This window comes from Artemia sp. Qi Xiang Cuo, chromosome 14 (genome assembly GCF_049724085.1).
Source record: "Artemia sp. Qi Xiang Cuo chromosome 14, ASM4972408v1, whole genome shotgun sequence".
NCBI lineage: Eukaryota > Metazoa > Arthropoda > Branchiopoda > Anostraca > Artemiidae > Artemia > Artemia sp. Qi Xiang Cuo.
Window position 1 is genome coordinate 67,759,371 of NC_142807.1, and position 24,535 is coordinate 67,783,905.

At 36.4% G+C, this 24,535-nt stretch overlaps 1 protein-coding gene across 1 annotated transcript; it reads right to left on the reverse strand.

Annotated features, from left to right (window-relative positions):
- Nucleotides 1–17,877: 17,877 nt before the first annotated feature.
- LOC148944786 (uncharacterized) lies at nt 17,878–18,426 on the reverse strand. Its single transcript, XM_089100026.1, has one exon. It carries the CDS (start codon nt 18,424–18,426, stop codon nt 17,878–17,880), a length of 549 nt encoding a protein of 182 aa, XP_088956152.1.
- Nucleotides 18,427–24,535: the final 6,109 nt, after the last annotated feature.

The following is a 24,535-nucleotide window of genomic DNA, read 5'->3' on the forward strand; positions in this document are numbered from 1 at the left end:
TTTATCGCCTATTTCACTTCCAAATAAGTCTTCTACAGCATCTTTATATACTTATTTAGATATACTTCCAGTTTCTCAACAATTTACTTTTGGAGCAATTATTTTCAAATTTAATTATGACATTAAAAAATTACTGCCATATAACCTCAATCAAAGTTTGTTCCCCCAACCACAAGATTTACATCGTTATAACACGCGACAAAAAAAAAGTATCTACATTGACAAGTATAGTACTGAGAGATCTAAATTCGCCCCGTTCGTGTCAATAGCTCGGTGCTGGGATGCTAACAAGGATTTTATTGATACATTTTCTTCTATCCATTTAATAAAAAGGAATCTTAAATTTCATTTAGTTCAGGATTACCTTTAATTAAGCCTCTTTTTAATATGACTAAGTTATTTGTTTGGATTGTTGTTCTAGGTGAATGTGGGCCTCTCGGCTAACTTTTAGTATGAATTTATATTTAATAATATTGATTTTTTTTATATTTATATCTGGATCCTGGGCTAGATGCTACTTTCATCTTATTGTTGTATTATTAATATAATTAATAATATAATTAATATAATTAATAATATAATTAATATAATTAAATATAATTAATATAATTATTAATATTAATAATTGTTGTATTGTTAATAATAAAATAATTGAACTTGAACTTGAACCACTTAAGTGGCGCTCAGACAAACGTAGAACGTAAAGTGAGGAAGCAAAGTACCTTAGGTTGTACGTAAGGTTTACCGCTCGTTCAGACGTAAAAATGGAATTTAGGAACTATACAGCCAGCGTCTTAAATATGACGCGTCACAATTTCCAAGTAAAACAAATTATTTCCTTCTATTTCTGCTATGCCTAACAACATAAAATATTTGAAAACAGCCTGAGCTATAAGGAAAGCTCCAAATTTTCACAGAAGTTTGAATTCACTTCACGACCTTAACGAGCACTTTAGATCGGTGCGGGAATATACTTTAAACCTGACGACCGGTCGTAAAGTGGACTTAAAGGGACTTTGCGACCTGCGTGTGAGCGCCGCTTTAGAGAAAGCCTTGAAGGTATGGGCTAGCGCGAATTTTGAAAATTAGGTCACTAGTCTGACGCTGTATTCGTATTCAGGGGCGAATCTCTAGCATTTTTATTGGAGGGGCAAGAAGGGTCCATATCTGGATAGTCAAACGGCATGGGATGTATAATATTTTTTCTCCACATTATTGGGGAGGGCAATGACCCCCCCCCTTTGCCACCCCCAAACGACGCCCCTGTTCGTATTGAGGACACTGGGTGTAGCTACAAGTGTGACTATGATGTCGTTCGGGCTTTAGTCCATTAGCCATCTCATTGTAAAATGTAAATTATTGTCTTAATGACGAAGAATCTTATAACCATCTACCAAACGAATTGTATTTTTTCGCCTCAAGCCGCTAGATGTCGCTGTGAAATTAGGTAAAGGAAAAAGTCCTTACTGACTTTGTCTGCATGCTTGGAACTCTCCTCCCACAAGCCTTCCCTTTTCTTGCTTTGAACCTTCATTTTCTTCCGGAAGTTCTCATTGATAATTATAAAAACAAAAGTGGCTTACCTTTATGATCAGTAAAATATGTCCAATACTTGTTAAAGCTTGAAGCTTTCACCAGGTGGCAGCATGAGTATGCACTTAGACTTGTGGCACATTCACACATAGCGGATATCCGAGTGGATTGTGAAAACCGGGCCGATTTTCCGACCGATTTTGTGCTTGAAATTTCCTATAGCTTTCGGCTAGAGAAAATTTCAAGCATACAACCGGTCGGAAAATTGGCACGGTTTGCACAATCCGCTTGGATTTCCACTATGTGTAAATGTGCCGTTAGTGAATCTCCAGTTAACAGGAAAAGCGAAGCACCAGGGAATAGGATATTAAACTTTCGTCAAAATGGTGTTAGAGGGTTTTAAAACCGAGTTGATAGACCTTTGTCTCTTCTCCAAACTCTGTAGAGCCGTCTGACTATCTTTTCCCTTTAGAGGATATTTTGCTTTCCTCCTCTTTTTCCCTAGTAACTTGGAAACGGGGGGGGGGGGAAGGCTAATGACAGAGCAATCAAAGTAACATATTCATTCTTCTCTCAGTTAATTTCCTATCTATGTTGCAGAAACAGGGCATGTTGTGACGTCAGAAGGCATGTTGTAAACTGGGCATGTTGTGACATCAGAAGGCATATCATAGAAACTGGGGAGGGCATGCTGAAGAAACTGGAATCCCAACTACACATCATTACCGTATGACCTATTTTGGTTGATTGGGAGAAAGCAGTAAGGGTCAAATCACTTTGGTTTTTAAGAAAGTGTTAATCTGAAGTTGGATTGATTAATATGACATTAAATATAGGCAAGATGTCTTTAATTCTTGAACGAGGTCAAAAGAGATATCTTTTGCTTTTCCTGGAGCAGGAGTTTAGCGTGTGCGAGTTGAAGTGGCGTTTAATTGTCTATGCGGAAGAATAACATCTGAAGCTGTTCCAACAAGCTTTAGTTTCTTCAATCAATGACGTAACTTTTCACTTGAAAAGCTTTGTTTTAGACAGGCAGGCACCAGTGTCATATAGAATTTAGACCAAAATTTACATATGTATAAGATATGCGTTCAGTTTTCTTGCTCCGCCACAAATATCTTCTTATAATGTTAAACATTAAAATATAGAGTTCGAAAAAAGCAGCCCTCTCCCACAGGTATTCCTGGACCACGGCAAGAAAACGAACTTTTGAACCACGAAAGACAGTTTTTAATGCTGATAAATGATCGTTGATGTATTAATCTAAATATATGCCATCAATTTGTTAATATATATATTCATAAGATACATTTTGAGAGTTTCAAGAGGGTTGACAACTTCATTTTGAGCTACATATTGGCGAAACAACATAGAATGACCGTGACTCTTTAAAAACCCAGTAAGTCGTGACTGAATGTGAAAATAAACTCAGCAAAATCAGCAAACAGACGCCCACCTGGCAGTGGCATTGAATCATTTTTTACATTTTCGGAAATGACTTTGAATTTCATTGTATCAGGAAACTAGTGCACGCAATACATTATAGTGAATATACCATCTGAAAGTTCATTTGACCAATTTTCGAATCTACTTATCTAGTTACACTTGCGCTTTCTCTGTTCAGTAAAAAAAAAGGCATAACAGTGGAGATGGTCACCATAATGATAAATATAATATTGCTAAATTTAAAAAATTCTGTTGAATTCTGATAATTATGATAGTAAGACAAGAAAAAATTTTAACTGTGAAAAAAACACCCTGAGCCCTGGCTATTCTATTTTTAACATCTTCATTGCTCCCACTGTTTTTATTAATAACAGCGCTGACAAAATCAGTAAATGGAAAAAATTCATGGGAATTATATAATTTTGGCTATATACTTAAATATTAGGGGGGAGGGAAAAATGTAGTGCTTTTACTGGTTCAAGTTTTCTGTCCCATTTTTCAAGAAAATGGTTAGTCTGAAAGCAGTGTTATTACAATACTAAGGGCGGCTGAAAGCGAACATCCAGAGATGAGACATTTTTACATGAAGTTGCATCCCATTTAAGTTACTATTTTCTGTCATGTTAGAAGTCAGTTGAGGAGAGCTACCATAGAGAAATACAAAATTAAATCTGACTTATCTGATAATGTCAAAGAGTAACTAAAATGTACTCCTTAAGTTGTGTTCCGCGAAGCACAACACACGGCAAATTATTTGGGAGGTAGTACTTTTTATGCCGTGAGAGTCCTTTTTAGAGATCTTGAATAGTACCAATAATTTTGTTTGAATGGCAACCCTGGTTGACATGACCGACTGAAACATATTTATTGACCGAAAAGATGGCAACCTTGGTACCAACACCTGTTACCAGGGTTCCCAACTGCCGACGTCGCCAACGTGTTACAAAGAGAGTCGAAAAAACTCTTCTCTGATAAGATTTTTGATTCCTGGCTTCGAAACAGTTTCTTGTTTTGATCATAGGCAGCGCTTGGCGCTGCCTAAGTAAAGAGCGTTGTGGGCACAGTGTAATATTTTCTTTGATTATTTTTTATTTTAGAGAAGGGCACTTCGTATAAAAGGAACTTCGTATAAAAGTTGTCGTAGAAACTTCGAAAGGGGTTCATTTGATTGGAATTTGTAAGTTCTAGTGTCCTTTTTAATAGTCAAATGTTATTGGAGGACAAACAGCACCCCCACACACTCACCGCTCCCCAAATATGTCTAATCAAAATTTCGTGATAGCCATTCTGTTCAGCATAATTGAAAGGTCGAGGAATGATGTCTTTTAAGATGACAACCCTGACCCCACAACCCTCAGGGCAAGGGCTATAAGTTATAAGCCGGGGGCATATACGGTTCTTATGGAAAGGGTGGTCATAAAAACTTCGGAGGGGAGCTACTGGATTGGAAATCAGAAGTTCTTGTGCCCTTTTTAATCGTTGAGAGTGATCAGAGGGCAACAATCCCCCCCCCTCTTAGCTGATCATTCCCCAAAACACATCCAATCCAAATTCCGAGATTGTCATTTTGTTAAGTATATTTGAAAGGTCCAGTAACTATGTTTTTTGGTATTACCCCCCCCCGCCCCCCGCACTGCCTTCGGAAATCTAGAGTCCTAGTGTCCTTTTAAAGGTCAAAAGTGATAGGTGGGTGACTAGCCCGTAAAGATTGAGGCGTTGAGGAGGGGACAGCCCCTTTCGTGTACGGAATTATTTCTGTTTGTTTTAAGTTTTAATGTCGCTTCTTACTTGCAGTTAAAAAAAACATGTTTTTTCAATTTAATTTCTGATCGTTTTGTAAATAATACAAAAATACATATAACTGTTCGATAAACTTTTTTTTAATAACTGTTTGATAAAAATTTTAAATAATTCTTCACTTCACTTCTGCCGAAAATCGGGGACAACCACGTTTGGACCGGTGATCTCTTGATCTGCAGTATATTTCAATAACAAATACTATGAGTGAACAATATGGGCAAATTTCAAAACTTAAAGCCCTTTCCGGTATATGAAGGGGTTAACCTCTCCTCAACAACTCGCTCTTCACACTAAAGTTGTTTAGTTCTTAAAAAAAAAATCTTCTTATTGTTCTAAATAAGCGATTCTTGTGTTTAACGAATCTTTATTAAGGGATCGGGACACAATTTAAACATTAGTTTAAGGAGCAAGGTGTTGAGGAGGGGATTACCCCTTTCGTATACGTAATCATTTCTGTTCGTTTTAAGGTTTAATATTTCTCCTTACTTTTTGTTGAAAAAACTTGTTTTTTTAATTTAATTTTTGATGCTCTTTTTGAATAATACTGAGAAATCCGACTCCACCTCCACGAAAAAACGATGATGTTTTCACCTTTAACATCCTCACGCGTAAAATCAAGTCGGAAAAGAGAAAGTAAAGCAAATAAAAATAATTTCGTATAGGAATTCTGGCTTATTCCCCCAAGTGCAAAATTTCCCCTGAAAAGTTCAGCCCCCAGAAACCTCGTTCCCCATTGAAAATCTCCCAGTAGATAGTTCACCATTCCTCTCCCACCCGAAAAATGTATGCAAACCACCCAAAAAGAAATACTATTTGTAAACAATGGGTAAAGTCTAAAACTTAAGAACCTTCCCGCTGGGGCTGTGGGGGACATGTTATCTCTAAAGGCATAGTTGTTGGATATTTCAACTATGCTGAGCAAAATTGCCACCTCAATGTTTTGATCGGACGATTCTGTGAAAATGTGCGTTGGAGGGGGGCTAGCCGCCCTCCAATCTTTTTTTGTCACTTCAAAAAGGCACCAAATCTCTTAACTCCCGTTCAAATGTTACCTTCTGCGATGTTACAGGACCATTGGTTCAATACGATCACTCCAGGGGAAAAAAAAACAAATAAACTGGTATGCATGATCTTTCTTTCATTTTTGTAGGTAGGAGCTTGAAACCTCTACAGTAAGGTTCTCTAATACGCTGAATCTGGTTGTGAGGTTTTCGTCAAGGTTCTTTGACTTTTAAGGGGTACTCCCCCCCCCCGGTTTTCGAAAACCAGACCAATTTTCTCAGGCTAGTAGCACTTAATGGGTAACACTAAATTTAATGAATCTTATATATTTGGAATCAACATAATATGCCGATTCTTTTGATTTTGATATCAAACTTTTCGGCTACTAATGAGCCGCGTCACTCCTTACTTACAGTTCGTTACCCACGGGCGTAATTTGCTACGGAGCAGGAAGGGCAACTGCCCTTCCTAGACATCGACCTTTATAGTAGACCAGACCTCGAACTTTATAGTACTATATAGTACTTTCATGGTACCAAATGGCTAATTTTTCAGCTTTTACTGTCATTTTCACTTGTTTTGGGCAAATTGGATCAAACTTTGTCCCCTTCCCCCCCCCAGGATTTTGATGAAATTAAGCCACTGTTCGTTACCACAAACTGTTTGACAAAAAAGGTATCAAGTGACGTATTCATTGTGGAACTGCAAATTTACCGAAATGGCAATTTTCTCTTCTTCGAAAGCTTTGTTTAGAAACATGTTTTTAGACTTATGGTTACCATGCGCTATCTTGAACCCTCTTAGTCATTTCAAGGGCTAAAACTGATAATTTCCTCAAAAAACGATCATTTAAGAAAAAAGAGCATAAAAAACAGCATTAAGTTATGCATTCAATCTCATTCTAGCTAATTTATGTTGAAACCTGCATACTTATCAGAAGTGTCATCCCTTTGTTGATATGTTAGCCAATTAAAAAAAAAAAAAAAAAAAAAAACAAAAATTTCCGCAGCTAACACGTAACACTAATGTTTAGCTAATAAAATAATAGAATTTTGATGTTGAGGCTTAAAAAAATCTTCGGTAACCTCTTGTTTTTTGTTTTTTTTTGTGGGTTCTTACTTTGTTCCATGACTGAATACAAAGTTAAATTGGATCAAACTAACTGAGCACTATTTATCTATATGTCAAACGTTCAGGGTGTTAACTTTTTGGCGAAAATTCTTTATTCTTTATGTGTTCATCAAATTGCTCGAAGTGATATACCGTCAACAAATTAGAGGTGACTCTATATTTTAGTCACGCTGCGAACACAGAAAAGTCGCTGTTGGCAGTTTTTTCTTTCTTTCACATATTAAAGTTAATTTTCCAATAGACAAAGTAATCGTAGCACTTTAGTGCGACACTTTCTGGCTTTTCTTGGAAAAGTACGGTTATCTGTGTCGTACGTACTACAGTATGACAATAATCAAAAAAGTATGACAGTTGGCAACCATGCTTGTTCTACCATTTATTTAATAATTCATTATACTGAGCTAACTAATATTTAATTTCATATTATATGTATTCGAGGCATGGATGAACTGATTCATGTCAGAGCTCCAAATTCATAGAGGTTGGACTTACGGCCACACCTCAATATTGGAGTTTTTCAAAAATTGTAAATCAAGACCAATAGAGGGATGGATTCTTCGCATAATATTTAGAATTGTCTATACAATTTACTCATTTTTTTCAAAATCTTTTTTGCTATAAAAAAACCCTAAATAAAACATGATTTTGGGCGTCAACCATTTAAAATATACTATATATGAAATTTTATTAATTCGAGCGATAATTTTGTTAATTTAAATCTTTATTACAAGCGATAACATACTTTAAAACCAATAAAACTATTTATTATAATAGTAAAAACAATGCGTCAAAACTGTAACTGTAAAATTGATGGTTTTTCACGAGACCAGTTACCAAGTAGTGGCTGTACCAGGGGCAACCAACTTACTAATTTGTCTCGTGCAAAAGGATAAAATTATAGTTAAAGTTTTGCCAAATCGTTTTAATTATTAAAATTAGCCTTAGAGAACCTACGTTCTCGTTTCCACTTTTTGTCCCTAAAAAGGTGTCACGACTACCATGAAACAGTCGATTCCTATGGAGCCAAACTTTGCAATAATTTACAGGTCATAAATAACGTAAATTTATGGTAAATGAATAAGAATATTTATTTGTGCAAAAGATGTTTTTTTTCAAGTTTTACACACAGCGTAAACTTGAGTGAGTGGTGCATAATACACAAGTACCACAATTTCTTCTTCCCTACGGAAATGGAAAAAAAAAACTCAAATAAAATTCTCAAATTTAGAAAGCATTTTTTTTTCACGGGGGGAGGGTAGGGTATTTGCCGCAGGGGTTATTTTCAACGACGGTTCTTTTCCGGGGGGGGGGGAGTATTTTCCTTGGAGTAGTATCTTAGGTGCTGATCCGGCCAGTACATGAAACGGTACAAGATAATAGTATATACAATATGAACGGTACATGAAATGGGACAAGAAAACCCACGCCTGAGACACTACACTTAGACATGGACATTTTAAAAAGCTGGCACGGTTTTTGTTATTGATAAGAATTGCACAAGAGTAGACATTTTAAAAAGCGATCTTTAGCTATAGAGTGGGCACACATGTTATTTGGAAGATTGCCTTAACTCGAGAGTAGTTTGTTATTAAAAAATTGGATGTTGCAGTCAGAATTGTTTGTTTAACATATGCAAAAAGGGGTAAGGGATTTGCGGATTGGAGTGTAATTCGAGAGTAGTTTGTTATTAAGAAATTGGACGCTACAATCAGAATTGTTTGATTGACATTTGCAAAAAAGGGGTAAGGGATTTGCGAATTGAGGACTATCAGTTAAGATAGCCCCTTGCCATGGAACATAGCAATCTAAGTGATCATTGAATGGTCCAGTGCATGTGTAATTGAACCAGCATATCTGATGATGGAAGGCCGGAAAAAAATATGAATTGACCTAGCTTTACTTCTTAGATGTGTTCTGTATAATACACAAGTGGTGGAGTGATGGGAGCGGGATGTCTTAGAGTACTTATAGTGTGATAGTGGAGGGGGGAGTTGCTAGCGAAAAACCCATGTGGATGAGTTGAAATAAAATTTTTAACGAGAAATGTCTGAGAATTGTTTTTGGGGGGGTGGAACGATGACAGATCGGATGTCTCAGACTAGTAATAGTGCTGTACTGTGGTACGAATTGCTTGTGAAAAAACCAAATGAATGACTTGAAATTTAACAAGAAATGTCTGAAAAGTAGTTTTTGGGGGATGGGGTAATGACAGAGTGGATGTCTTAGACTAGTTACAGTGCTGTACTCTGGCATGAATTGCTTTCGAAAACCCGGATGAATTAGTTGAAAATAAAGTTTTAACAAGAAATGTCTGAAAAGCACGATCAGAAATTAAGAATTGTCTTGAGGGGGGAATTTTCCATGGAAGAGGGGAAGGGTACTTTACCGTGAAAACAACTTCAACCCTAGCCCGCCCCCCCCCGCGATCAGAAATTAAATTATAAAAAAGTTTCTTCAACTGAAAGTAAGGATCAAAATCAAAACTTAAACGGATAGAAATAGAGAATATTTCCAAAAGATTTAGGATTCATTAACTGTAATGTTGCCAGTCAAAAGCTATGAGCTTCAGAAAATTGCCTGATTATTGCAAAATGGAGAAACACCCTCCAAAAGTCGACGGGAATGGAATTGTCTTGAGGGGGGGGGGGAATTTTCCATGGAAGAGGGGAAGGGTATTTTTACGTGAAAACATCTTCAACCCTGGCCCGCCCCCCGCGATCAGAAATTAAATTATAAAAAGTTTCTTCAACTGAAAGTAAGGAGCAACATCAAAACTTAAACGGGCAGAAATAGAGGCTGTTTCCAAAAATTTAGGATTCATTAACTTTAGTGTTGCCAGTCAAAAGTTATGAGCTAGAGAAAATTGCCTGATTATTGAAAAATGGAGAAACACCCTCCAAAAGTCGACGGGAATGGGATTGTCTTGACGGGGGGGATTTTCCATGGAAGAGGGGAAGGGTATCTTTACCTGAAAACAACTTCAACCTTGGTCCACTCCCCGCGATCAGAAATTAAGTTATAAAAAAATTTCTTCAACTGAAAGTAAGGAGCAGCATCAAAACTTAAACGGGCAGAAATAGAGGCTGTTTCCATAGATTTAGGATTCATTAACTTTAGTGTTACCAATCAAAAGCTATGAGCTTGAGAAAATTGCCTGATGGGGAAACAGCATCCAAAAGTCGACAGGAATGGAATTGTCTTGAGGGGGCAATTCTCTATGGAAAAGGGGAAGGGTATTTTTACATGAAAACAACTTCAACCGTGGCCCCGCCCCCCGCGATCAGAAATTGAATTGTAAAAAAGTTTCTTCAACTGACAGTAAGGAGCAACATCAAAACTTAAACGGGCAGAAATAGAGGCTGTTTCCAAAGATTTAGGATTCATTATAAAAATTTTTAACAAGAAATCTCTGAATCAAATATTTTTCGAGGGATGGGAGCGGGGTCTCTTAGAGTACTTTTAGTGCTGTACTGTGGGCCGAGTTGCTAGCGAAAAACCCGTGTGAATGACTTGAAATAAAAATTTTTAATAAGAAATGGCTGAAAAGTGTTTGGGGGAGATGGGTATTAGTCTCTCATAGGCGTGTGTTGTCTGAAACCTATAAAAATAAACTATTTCCGTAAAATCTGAGCTAATAAGGGTTTTGACCGTAAAATCTAGTTTTTTTGTAAGAAAATTATGGAAAATACAATTCTCTTGTACAGGTGTGAAACTTAAGTCAATTTTTGGATTGAAAAATAAAACTATATCCGTAAAATCTGAACTAATAATTCAATATTTTTTTTTCATAAAAACAAACTTTTTTTTTTAAACTTCAAAATTTTTCAACTTTATTTATTTTTTTCTTTTTGTTCATATCTTAAAGTCTCTAAATAAGCTCACGGTTATAATAATTGTGCTCTATGATTGGTCAGAGACACGATGTGGCCTTCCCACTGGTATTCTATAACCGGTTATCGACACTACCTAGTCTATTGCATGAATTAAATCAGTATTTTTTACGCAGTGGAACGATAAACACATAAGTCATATCTTTAAAAAAAAAAGTGAAGATAGAACATTTTAATAGAGTTTGTTCACACAACAAGGTTATTGTAGCATTGAATGCCGACAAGGAGAAGTTTTTAAACTATGAAACAAGTACCAGTGGTAGCACCATTGGAAATGTATGCATGCATTGTCACGACAGTAAGGAATTAAATTTCTTTGGAATACCGAAAAAATTAAACTGTTATGATGGTGGTTATGCGAGATTGAGATCTCCAGAGATGATTGCACTCAAAGAGAATGCTAACATAAAAATAATTGTTGATGGTAGAGGACAACTCCTTGCTACTGCTGCAGGTAACGCATTACCTACGGATACATCCAATCATCAGCTTTCGGGTATTAGCATTCAACGGAAGGCTAATAAAGAAAGGCTTACTCTGCTACTAATATCGTAAACCATATCTTGTTTACGTGCCGAAACTATTACCTGTGTAAAAATAATGTGTTAATAGACAGTGAAATTGCCAGAAATATAAAAATGGCATTGTCAAAAAATATCACTACGGAATATAAAGAAGAAACGATGAAAAACAAAGCCTCAGCAAACGTTACTGGAAATTTCTGTATTGTGTATCCAAGAGGTGAATTCAAGAAAGATATTTTGTCATTTTAAGATACGTACAAAAAAAAGATAAAAAATAAATAAAGTTGAATAATTTCGAAGTTTAAAAAAAAAGTTTGTTTTATGAAAAAAAATATTGAATTAGAACCATTAGTCCTCATCATTATGAGTATCCAAAACTGGACTTAAGTTTCACATTTGAACTAGAGAATTGTATTTTCCGTAATTGTCTTACAAGAAACTAGAGTTTACGGTCAAAAACCCTTATTAGCTCAGATTTTACGGAAATAGTTTTATTTTTCAATCCAAAAATATAAAACTTAAGTTTCATATTTGAACCAGAGGAGTGTATTTTCCATAATTTTCTTACAAAAAACGAGAGTTTACGGTCAAAAATTCTTAATAGCTCAGATTTAACGGAAATACTGTGTCTGACAATAGATGTACGCAAATTCCTTTTCGTACATCTCCGATTTTTTAATGGACATTCTATACGCTGGATATGCCGGCTTACTCTAAAAAATAATGAAAACACAACAATGTAATATTTTTAATGAAATAATGCTATGTAGAATATTAATACAAAAATATATTATGATACATTATTAATATCAATGATTAACTTTGGACATTTTGAATCTTTTCCATAAAATGGTTCACCATGTTCTCTCTTGATATTGTAGCTATTGTCTTCTCTTAGTTCGTAATCAGTAGAATAATCATTATTCCATTTTGAGTCATACACAATTTTTACTATTAACACATTATTTTTACACAGGTAACAGTTTCGGCACGTAAACAAGATATGGTTTACGATAATAGTAGCAGAGTAAGCCTTTCTTTTATTAGCCTTCCGTTGAATGCTAATACCCGAAAGCTGATGATTGGGTGTATCCGTAGGTAATGTGTTACCTGCAGCAGTAGCAAGGAGTTGTCCTCTATCATCAACAATTATTTTTATGTTAGCACTCTCTTTGAGTGCAATCATCTCTGGAGATCTCAATCTCGCATAACCACCATCATAAGAGTTGAATTTTTTCAGTATTCCAAAGAAATTTAATTCCTTACTGTCGTGACAATGCATGCATACATTTCCAATGGTGCTACCACTTGTACTTGTTTCATAGTTTAAATACTTCTCCTTGTCGGCATTCAATGCTACAATAACCTTGTTGTGTGAACACACTCTATTAAAATGTTCCATCTTCACTTTTTTTTTAAAGATATGACTTATGTGTTTATCGTTCCACTGCCTAAAAAATATTGATTTAATACATGCAATAGACTAGGTAGTGTCGATAACCGGTTATAGAATACCAGTGGGAAACCCACATCGTGTCTCTAGCCAATCATAGAGCACAATTGTTAGAACCGTAAGCATATTTTGACATTTTAAGATATGTACAAAAAGAAAAAAATAAATAAAGTTGAAAAATTTCGAAGTTTAAAAAAAAAGTTTGTTTTTATGAAAAAAAATATTGAATTATTAGTTCAGATTTTACGGATATAGTTTTATTTTTCAATCCAAAAATAGACTTAAGTTTCACACCTTAACCAGAGAATTGTATTTTCCATAATTTTCTTACAAAAAAAACTAGAGTTTACGGTCAAAACCCTTGTTAGCTCAGATTTTACGGAAATAGTTTATTTTTATAGGTTTCAGACAGCACAATCCTATGAGAGACTAATACCCATCTCCCCCAAAACACTTTTCAGCCATTTCTAATTAAAATTTTTTATTTCAAGTCATTCACACGGTTTTTTCGCTAGCAACTCGGCCCACAGTACAGCATTATAAGTACTCTATGACACCCCGCTCCCATCCCTCCAAAACTATTTTATTCAGAGATTTCTTGTTAAAAATTTTTATAATGAATCCTAAATCTTTGGAAAAAGCCTCTATTTCTGCCTGTTTAAATTTTGATGTTGCTCCTTACTTTCAGTTGAAGAAAATTTCTTATAATTTAAGTTCTGATCGCGGGGGGCGGGGCCAAAGTTGAATTTGTTTTTACGAAAAATACCCTTTAGCTTTTCCATTAAAAATTCCCACCTCAAGACCATTCCATTCCTGACGAGGTTTGGTGGGTATTTCACCATTTTTCGATAATCAGGCAATTTTATCAAGCTCATTGTTTGTGATGGGTAACACTAAAATTAATGAATCCTAAATATATGGAAACAGCCTCTATTTCTGCCCGTTTAAGTTTTGATGCTGCTCCTTACTTTCAGTTGAAGAAAATTTTTCATAATTTAATTTCTGATCGCGGGGAGCGGGTCCCGGTTGAAGTTGTTTTCACGTAAAAATACCCTTCCCCTCTTCCATGGAAAATTCCCCCCTCAAGACAATTCCTTTCATGTCGACTTTTGGAGGGTGTTTCCCCATTTTTCAATAATCAGGCAATTTTCTCAAGCTCATAGCTTTTGACTGCCAACACTAAAGTTAATGAATCCTAAATCTTTGGAAACAGCCTCTATTTCTGCCCGTTTAAGTTTTGATGTTGCTCCTTACTTTCGGTTGAAGAAACTTTTTTATAATTTAATTTCTGATCGCGGGGGGCGGGCCAGGGTTAAAGTTGTTTTCACGTAAAAATACCCTTCCCCTCTTCCATGGAAAATTCCCCCTCAAGACAATTCCATTCCCGTCGACTTTTGGAGGGATGTTTCTCCATTTTTCAATAATCAGGCAATTTTCTCAAGCTCATAGCTTTTGACTGGCAACACTAAAGTTAATGAATCCTAAAATTTTGGAAACAGCCTCTATTTCTACCCGTTTAAGTTTTGATGTTGCTCCTTACTTTCAGTTGCAGAAACTTTTTTATAATTTAATATCTGCTCGCTGGGGGCGGGCCAGGGTTGAAGTTGTTTTCACGTAAAAATACCCTTCCCCTCTTCCATGGAAAATTTCCCCCCCCCCCTCAAGACAGTTCCATTCCGGTTGACTTTTGGAGGGTGTTTCTCCATTTTTCAATAATCAGGCAATTTTCTCAAGCTCATAGCTTTTGACTGACAACACTAAAGTTAATGAATCCTAAATCTTTGGAAACAGCCTCTATTTCTGCACGTTTAAGTTTTGATGTTGCTCCTTATTTTCAGTTGAAGAAACTTTTTTATAATTTAATTTCTGATCGTGTGGGGGAGGGGGGCGGGCCAGGGTTGAAGTTGTTTTCACGTAAAAGTACCCGTCCCCTCTTCCATGGAAAATTCCCCCCTCAAGACAATTCTTAATTTCTGATCGTGCTTTTCAGACATTTCTTGTTAAAACATTTTTTTCAACTAATTCATCTGGGTTTTCGAAAGCAATTCATGCCAGAGTACAGCACTATAACTAGTCTATGACATCCACTCTGTCATCGCCCCATCCCCCCAAAAATACTTTTCAGACATTTCTTGTTAAAAATTTTATTTTAAGTCATTCATTTGGGTTTTTCACAAGCAATTCGTACCACAGTACAGCACTATCACTAGTCTGAGACATCCAATCTGTCATCGCTCCACCCCCCCCAAAAAAAAACAATTTTCAGACATTTCTCGTTAAAAATTTTATTTCAACTCATCCACCCGGGTTTTTCGCTAGCAACTCCCCCCTCCACTATCACACTATAAGTACTCTAAGACATCCCGCTCCCATCACTCCACCACTTGTGTATTATACAGAACACATCTAAGAAGTAAAGCTAGGTCAATTCATATTTTTTTCCGGCCTTCCATCATCAGATATGCTGGTTCAATTACACATGCACTGGACCAGCCAATGATCACTTAGATTGCTATGTTCCATGGCAAGGGGCTATCTTAACTGATAGCCCTCAATTCGCAAATCCCTTACCCCTTTTTTGCAAATGTCAATCAAACAATTCTGATTGTAGCGTCCAATTTTTTAATAACAAACTACTCTCGATTTACACTCCAATCCGCAAATCCCTTACCGCTTTTTTGCAAATGTCAATCAAACAATTCTGATTGTAGCTTCCAATTTTTTAATAACAAACTACTCTCGAGCTACACTCCAATCCGCAAATCCCTTACCCCTTTCTGCATATGTCAATCAAACAATTCTGATTGCAACATCCAATTTTTTAATAACAAACTACTCTCGAGTTAAGGCAATCTTCCAAATAACATGCGTGCCCGCTCTATAGTTAAAGATCGCTTTTTAAAATGTCTACTCTTGTGCAATTCTTATCAATAACAAAAACCGTGCCAGCTTTTTAGAATGTTCACGTGTAAGTGTAGTGTCTCAGGCATGGGTTTTCTTGTCCCATTTCATGTACCGTTCATATTGTATACACTATTATCTTGTACCGTTTCATGTACTGGCCGGATCAGCACCTAAGATACTACTCCTCGGGGAGATATTTTCCATGAGGGAGTATTTTCCAGGGGTATTTTCGGGGTTATTTCCCGCGGGGGATATTTTTGCGGGGGGTATTTTACTCGTGGGGTATTTTCTGCAGGGGGTATTTTCAACGAGGGTTATATTCCGGGGAGGTATTTTCCTCGGGAAGGTATTTTCCAAGGGTGGTATTTTCCAGGGGTATTTTCCGGGGGGTATTTTCCGCGGGGGGATATTTTCCAGGGGGTATTTCACGCGGAGGGTATTTTCCAAGGGGGAATCGCCAAGGGGATTATCGCCACTATAATCACCACAAAGTGGATAATCAACACTTTACCCCCCCCCCCTCCAATGTGGAAATATATAGCCCAAATTTGTTTCTAAAGTATTATATTTGGTACTGTTCTAATATATAATACACACTTGCGCGAGTACCAAACAAGAAACTGGTCAAGCAACTTCTTCAACCAGACAATTGCTTTGGCTCACTTTGGAAAATATTTTGTGGCTATAGTTTAATTAAATATTTAGTTGGTATTATGGGTAGGTTAGGTTACCTATTTAATAAATAATTTTTAAGACCAAGCTCGCTACTTATGATAAAACATAAACTTTCGAAGAAAGAGAGAAACCGAGGACAATTAACAGCCAGTGAATAAACTGGCTGTTAATACTCCTCGTTTTCTTCCTTTTTTCGCGATTTTTTGTTTTATTACGTATTTAATATAATGCACTCTGGGCACCCCCCCCCCTTCCATAATTTTTTGTGGCAGTTTTCATAATTTTGTTACTAAAGCGTTATATTTTCATTATATTTTGTTTTATTTCATTAGCATTAAACAAATTTCAATACTCGAGTATGTGTTATATAATAGAACAGTAACTTATATTTTCATCACATTTTGGTATATTTAATTAGGATTGACCTAACTTCACTTCTTGACTATGTACCATTATGTACACAATTACCGAAAAAATATGTTAGAAGAAGAGCACCATCACAATCTTCGATGCCAACAAACTGTGACATAAAACCGAGTAAAATCCTACAAATATGCCGTAAACTGCTCTAGTTTTATTTAAAAGGCATTGGGACCCTTCAACTCTGTATGTACTCACTGTGTAGTCCTCCATTATACCACAGGAACTATAGCCAACAAAGATGAATTACTTGGAGGCTGCTGCCTGCTTGGTCCAACTGCATTCCTGAATCTATAATTTCCAAATGAATATGTTTGGCCTGCTATAGGACATCATTTACTCTCTAAATAGTTCCACAAACAAATACAAAACTGGAACTCATGTTTTGCTTTAACTTCATTTAATGTAAGCAATGATCGAACCAAAAATAGTCGTTATGTTTTCAGCTTCAAAATAGCTGGATCAATTCATTACAAAATCAATTTAGCGACAGACGCATCACATATCCCTGAAGGTGATTTTGAATAGACCCCGGCACCACGCCGGCGCATCAACCGAACCTCACCAACGAGAGCCCCGGTTGACCACCACCGAAGTTTCGCCATTCTGCCGGCACTCCACATTTGCGCCACTTCCGGCAGAGGCGGTGGTGTTCGGCTGACTTTGAATTAATTTTGCGGCAATTCTTTATTACGTCAACCACAAAGTCGGAGCTTTTCTTTTCTCGTGTGGTTAAGCATTTCAATTTTCCCTGTAAGAGATCAAGCAGGGCTTGCACTATCCCTGAATTGTGAGGGATTTCCCCGAAAATCTATGTGTCACTCCGAAAAAAAATTTGGTTCCCCGAATCCCCGAAAATCACCCAATCACGATGTCACTTACTTACTTACTTTTACTTGTTGCGGGACCAGACGTGGACGCCTTACCCGGCATATAGAAGACTACGTATGATTGACTCCCATTTGTCGCGATCTTGTGCCAGCTTTTCAGCAAACCGGAGCCAGAAGCTCTCCCATTTTCTGCCAAACTTTCGAAATCCGCCAATGGGGTCGAGGTCGTTTTTGGCAGTTGTCCACCAATTCTTAAATTAACCGCCAGGTTACCTGCACCAATCTGGCAACGGGGCAGCTAGAAGCACTTGCTTTATGATGCAGTTGTTGGGTCTTCTAAGGACACGACCAAGCCAACGCAGTCTTCTCTGTTTTACAATCATGGCGGCGGGTTCGATGTTACAGCAGCGGTGGCGCACATCAAGATTTGAGATTCTGTACGAGTATCGAATCCTCAGGATTTTTCGTAGACAGTGGTGGTCCAAGACTTCCAAATTATGAAGATGAAGTGCCTTCAGCGGCCAAGTTTCGACTGCATAGAAGAGAATAGATCTAACGGCCGCTTTATAGACAAAAATTTTTGTCTTCCCGCTGATCTCCCGCCGGATCCACATATGGCGGCGGAGTTGTGAGAAGATGGCTCGGGCTTTATTGATTCTGTTATGTAGGTCAAGGTCACAGCCTCCACGAGGGTTTATTATTGAGCTAAGATAGGTGAAGCTGTCGACTTTTTCCAATTCTTGTCCGTAAGGCACAAGTTGATAATCCGACTTTATATTTAGGTCCAATACTTTAGTTTTGGCCGTGTTGATTTTCATATCCAGTAGCTGAGAGACATGTGCCCCAGTGATTTATCACTAGTGACTATCCCTGCCAATTATTACTTTGTGTACCATAATTCTTAAGTACTCTCTTGTTCGTTAGTTTCGCGCCGCCGCCGGTAAGATGTCGGCGGCACGCTGCCGGCACGATCAATGTTGATTGCAAACATTAATGTTTTCCTCAGTATTTCTCAAATACCAGCTTGAATTTACAAAAGATTCGGGCATATTCATGAGTTGAAAACTTCGCAAGTTGCTGGCTGGATGCTGTCCTTCTTCGTTATTCATCAAGAGAAGTAGAAATTTGGTAGAAACGAAATGGCTGTGGGGTTGTAGAACCCTTGCACAATAACTGAATTAATAGACAATAGATTTGCCATGGCATTCCATAAGATCCAAGGAATCTAACTAAAAGGACGCACAAACAAAAGCCAAATTAGGCCAGTAGCTTATGAGAAATTCAAAATACCCAAGGCAGTGAAAAAGTCCCAATGGGGGCACCCTGGGTCTATAAAAATATTTCTATAGTTTCCCAGGGAATTTGATATCATTTTCTTCCATCTCCACTTTAGATAAAAAAAAAGTAATTAAGTTTTTGACATCCCTGCTTTCAATTAAAAAAATTGAGGTATTATACTTTTAAAAATGATAGCCCTATACCCCCCCCCCATCTATAAACAATAACATACAATTTTTTTATAAATCATATTTTCGCGGTCATTTCCGTTTAAATCTTCCATTCCCCAACCTTGTACATAGTCTATAGCTAAATTTTGTCTCAATAGAGGTTTTTTTGGGGGCGGGGGTTAAAATTTTTTCAGAAAGAAGATTGTATATTCTTGAATCTATCAGACGTTCAAGGATTGTGTATTAAAGATTAAAGAATGTATTTCAAAACAGCAAAATAAACAAAATTCTACAAACGATTCAGCCGTCCCAATAATCTGTTGAAATTCCAAAATCCAACTGAACCTGCATGGGTTATCCGTTCTGTTCAGCTTAAAAATAAAATTCTTGACTACGAATGATGTTAGAATCTTAGAGCAATTGGGAAACAGCATTCAAAATGATTTAATATCATCAAACAGTTCATGGTAGCGAACTGTAAGTAAGGAGTGACACGGCTCAATAGTAACCAAAACTGTAAAAAACAGATACTAATTTTGATACCAATAGATACATCAAAAGAATTATTTTTTCTATGCCAATTTTAAATATGTAACTTTCATCAAGTTTAGTGTTACCCATGAAAAGTTACAAGCCAGAGAACATTGGCCTTATTTTCGAAAAAGGTGGAAAACACCCCCTAAATTCATAGACTCTTAATTAAAATCACACCATCAGATTCAGCATATCAGATAACCCTCTTAGAGGGATTTATAGCTCCTATATGCAAAAACATGGAATTTATGTATTTTTTTTTCTGCCAGAATAAAGATCGCGGATGCGTGATTATTTGTTTGTTTTTTTTTCTTCTCAGGGATGATTGTATCGACCCACTGGTCCTAAAATATCACGAGAGGGCTCATTCAAATGGAAATCAAAAGCTCTAGTGCCCTTTTTAAGTGACCAAAAATATGGAGGGCAACTAGGCCCCCACGCTCATTTTTCCCCCAGAGTCACCGTATTGAAATTTTGAGATAGATATTTTGCTCAGTACAGTCGAAAAATATAATAACTCGGTCTTTAGGTGTAAAATGGACCACCACAGTCCCCTGGGGAAGGGCTGCAATGTATAAATATAGTGTTTGTTATTGGGAAGTATACAGCCATTTTTTGGGAGGGGGGTTGTGATTGGGGTGGATTTCTAAGGGAAGAATCTTCCTTTGGGAGGGAAATTTCTGATGAGTGAATATTCTAGGGGAAATTTCACACTGGGGGGGTTTGACAGAATTACTATGGGAAATTCTTCTTAATTGTCTTACATTCTCTTTGCCAAATTTTCTATATTAAGATGTTTCGGGGGAATTATCCGGGGGCATTTATCCGCGCTTTTTGTTTTGTGAGAATTAATTTCCACGGAAGTGGGCCCGAAACTTCAAATTATTCTTAGGATATTTTCAGCCCCCGACCTATCCTCGGAGTTTTTAACATTAAACCTTTTATTTTTTACCAGGTTTTTTAAGCTTGAAATTTCCCTTTTTAAACAAATATCATTATTAACTACTTAATCTTTTTCGAAATAAGTTACATCACAATTTAACCAGAAAAAAGAATTTAAACGAATAGATCGCATATATTGAAAATATAAACGCCAAAACAATGTTGCCAATGGAATTTCTATCCGACTGAGAGAAACAGACATAAAAGGAAAAAAGGGTTGACGAAACTGTTGAATATCCCCTTAAGGAGAGGGTGTGACCATGGGGCAAGCCCGGGTCAAGACTATTCATTTCGAAGGGGCGGCAGTGCAAAAAGTAAAAAATAGAACACCCCCCCCCCATCCACAATTTTTTTTAAAGTAATTGAATTAAGGCCCTGTTTACTATCGGCGTAACGTGACGCAACGGGAAGTTAAAACTAAGTGTTTTAATAAGACCATTCAAGCAGGGTTGGCAACTGCCGACTTAAAAAAAAAGTGCAAATCAAGGCCAAAAAAGAGTGCAAATTGTTAAAAAGGAGTGCAAGTAAAAAAATTTGTGCGCGCGTGGCTGCTGGCGCGTGCTCAACCCTTTTCACTCTTTTAGCCACTCTTACGCTATTTACAAATAACTATCAATTATCCTACAATGAATCAACATATTACCTTTTAATTTTTTAAATGTATTTAAAATAAAGCTAGGAGGACTCCCTACTTAAATCAAACCTCTAAATAATGGGATAGACAATGATTTTCATTGTTTTTTAGCTTAAAAGGTAATACTCTGCTTGCTGGTGTTTATTTTGATTGCTTGGATCTTTAACTGAACTATAGTTGACTTCTTCAAATGTTTATATTAGGTTTTGTCTCCATTTTATCCAAATGCTTTTAAAGGAATATAAGAGGTCCAAGTAATTAGTCGTGAACTTAAGCTGACTTCCAAGTAGTCAAGTCCCATACCTAAGCAGTGAAAAAAAAAAAAAAAATGCTGAACACACTCTTAGTCTATAAAAATATTTCTATAGTTTCCCAGGGAATTTGATATCATTTTCTTCCATCTCCACTTTAGATAAAAAAAAAGTAATTAAGTTTTTGACATCCCTGCTTTCAATTAAAAAAATTGAGGTATTATACGTTTAAAAATGATAGCCCTATACGCCCCCCCATCTATAAACAATAACATACTATTTTTTTATAAATCATATTTTCGCGGTCATTTCCGTTTAAATCTTCCATTCCCCAACCTTGTACATAGTCTATAGCTAAATTTTGTCTCAATAGAAGGTTTTTTTGGGGGCGGGGGTTAAAATTTTTTCAGAAAGAAGATTGTATATTCTTGAATCTATCAGACGTTCAAGGATTGTGTATTAAAGATTAAAGAATGTATTTCAAAACAGCAAAATAAACAAAATTCTACAAACGATTCAGCCGTCCCAATAATCTGTTGAAATTCCAAAATCCAACTGAACCTGCATGGGTTATCCGTTCTGTTCAGCTTAAAAATAAAATTCTTGACTACGAATCATGTCAGAATCTTAGAGCAATTGGGAAACAGCATTCAAAATGATTTAATCTCATCAAACAGTTCATGGTAGCGAACTGTAAGTAAGGAGTGACCCGGCTCAATAGTAACTAAAACTGTAAAAAACAGATACTAATTTTGATACCAATAGATACATCAAAAGAATTATTTTTTCTATGCCAATTTTAAATATGTAACTTTCATCAAGTTTAGTGTTACCCATGAAAAGTTACAAGCCTGAGAACATTGGTCTTATTTTCGAAAAAGGTGGAAAACACCCCCTAAATTCATAGACTCTTAATTAAAATCACACCATCAGATTTAGCATATCAGATAACCCTCTTAGAGGGATTTATAGCTCCTATATGCAAAAACATGGAATTTATGTATTTTTTTTTCTGCCACAAGAAAGATCACGGATGTGTGATTATTTGTTTGTTTTTTTTTCTTCCCATGGTTGATCGTATCTACCCAGTGGTCCTAAGATATCACTAGAGGGCTCATTCAAACGGAAATCAAAAGTTCTAGTGCCCTTTTTAAGTGACCAAAAATATGGAGGGCAACTAGGCCCCCACGCTCATTTTTCCCCCAGAGTCACCGTATTGAAATTTTGAGATAGATATTTTGCTCAGTACAGTCGAAAAATATAATAACTCGGTTTTTAGGTGTAAAATGGACCACCACAGTCCCCTGGGGAAGGGCTGCAATGTATAAATATAGTGTTTGTTATTGGGAAGTATACAGCCATTTTTTGGGAGGGGGGTTGTGATTGGGGTTGATTTGTAAGGGAAGAATCTTCCTTTGGGAGGGAAATTTCTGATGAGTGAATATTCTAGGGGAAATTTTACACTGGGGAGGTTTGACGGAATTACAATGCGAAATTCTTCTTAATTGTCTTACATTCTCTTTGCCAAATTTTCTATATTAAGATGTTCCGAGGGAATTATCCGGGGGCATTTATCCGCGCTTTTTGTTTTCTGAGAATTAATTTCCACGGAAGTGGGCCCGAAACTTCAAATTATTCTTAGCATATTTTCAGCCCCCGACCTATCCTCGGGGTTTTTAACATTAAACCTTTTATTTTTTACCAGGTTTTTTAAGCTTGAAATTTCCCTTTTTAAACAAATATCATTATTAACTACTTAATCTTTTTCGAAATAAGTTGCATCACAATTTAACCAGAAAAAAGAATTTAAACGAATAGATCGCATATATTGAAAATATAAACGCCAAAACAATGTTGCCAATGGAATTTCTATCCGACTGAGAGAAACAGACATAAAAGGAAAAAAGGGTTGACGAAACTGTTGAATATCCCCTTAAGGAGAGGGTGTGACCATGGGGCAAGCCCGGGTCCAGACTATTCATTTTGAAGGGGCGGCAGTGCAAAAAGTAAAAAATAGAACCCCCCCCCCCCATCCACAATTTTTTTTTTTAAGTAATTGAATTAAGGCCCGGTTTACTATCGGCGTAACGTGACGCAACGGGAAGTTAAAACTAAGTGTTTTAATAAGACCATTCAAGCAGGGTTGGCAACTGCCGACTTAAAAAAAGAGTGCAAATCAAGGCCAAAAAAGAGTGCAAATTGTTAAAAAAGAGTGCAAGTAAAAAAATTTGTGCGCGCGTGGCTGCTGGCGTGCGCTCAACCCTTTTCACTCTTTTAGCCACTCTTACGCTATTTACAAATAACTATCAATTATCCTACGATGAATCAACATATTACCTTTTAATTTTTCAAATGTATTTAAAATAAAGCTAGGAGTACTCCCTACTTAAATCAAACCTCTAAATAATGGGATAGACAATGATTTTCATTGTTTTTTTAGCATAAAAGGTAATACTCTGCTTGCTGGTGTTTATTTTGATTGCTTGGATCTTTAACTGAACTATAGTTGACTTCTTCAAATGTTTATATTAGGTTTTATCTCCATTTTATCCAAATGCTTTTAAAGGAATATAAGAGGTCCAAGTAACTAGTCGTGAACTTAAGCTGACTTCCAGGTAGTTAAGTCCCATACCTTAGCAGTGAAAAAAAAAAAAAAATGGTGAACACACTCTTAGTCACACAAAATAATTCTTCTTCTTCCTCTACTAGATTTTCTTCTTATTTCCTTTTCTTGGAAATTTTTGTCCAATTTTTATATGAAATTAATTAAAAAAACTTTTTCCACAAAATAGATGCCTTATTGGGAATTATAATCATCACAGTGCATTTTGATTTAATCTTAAGGAACATTTAGTTTTTAAACATAATGGGCAAATGGGAGGGAAGGAGTGAAAGGGGGATTAGTTGCCCTCCAATCACTTTCGACTATTAAAAAGGGCATCAGCCCTTTCTATTTTCAATCGAATGAGCCCCTTTCGAAGTTCCCACAACAACTCCTTCTATAAGAAGTGCCCTGGTCTAAACAAAAAAAAAAAAAACGAAAAAATAATAATACATTATCCCACATAGATCTTTACTATGAAAATGTCAAGCCTTCAATCACTTTCGACTATTAAAA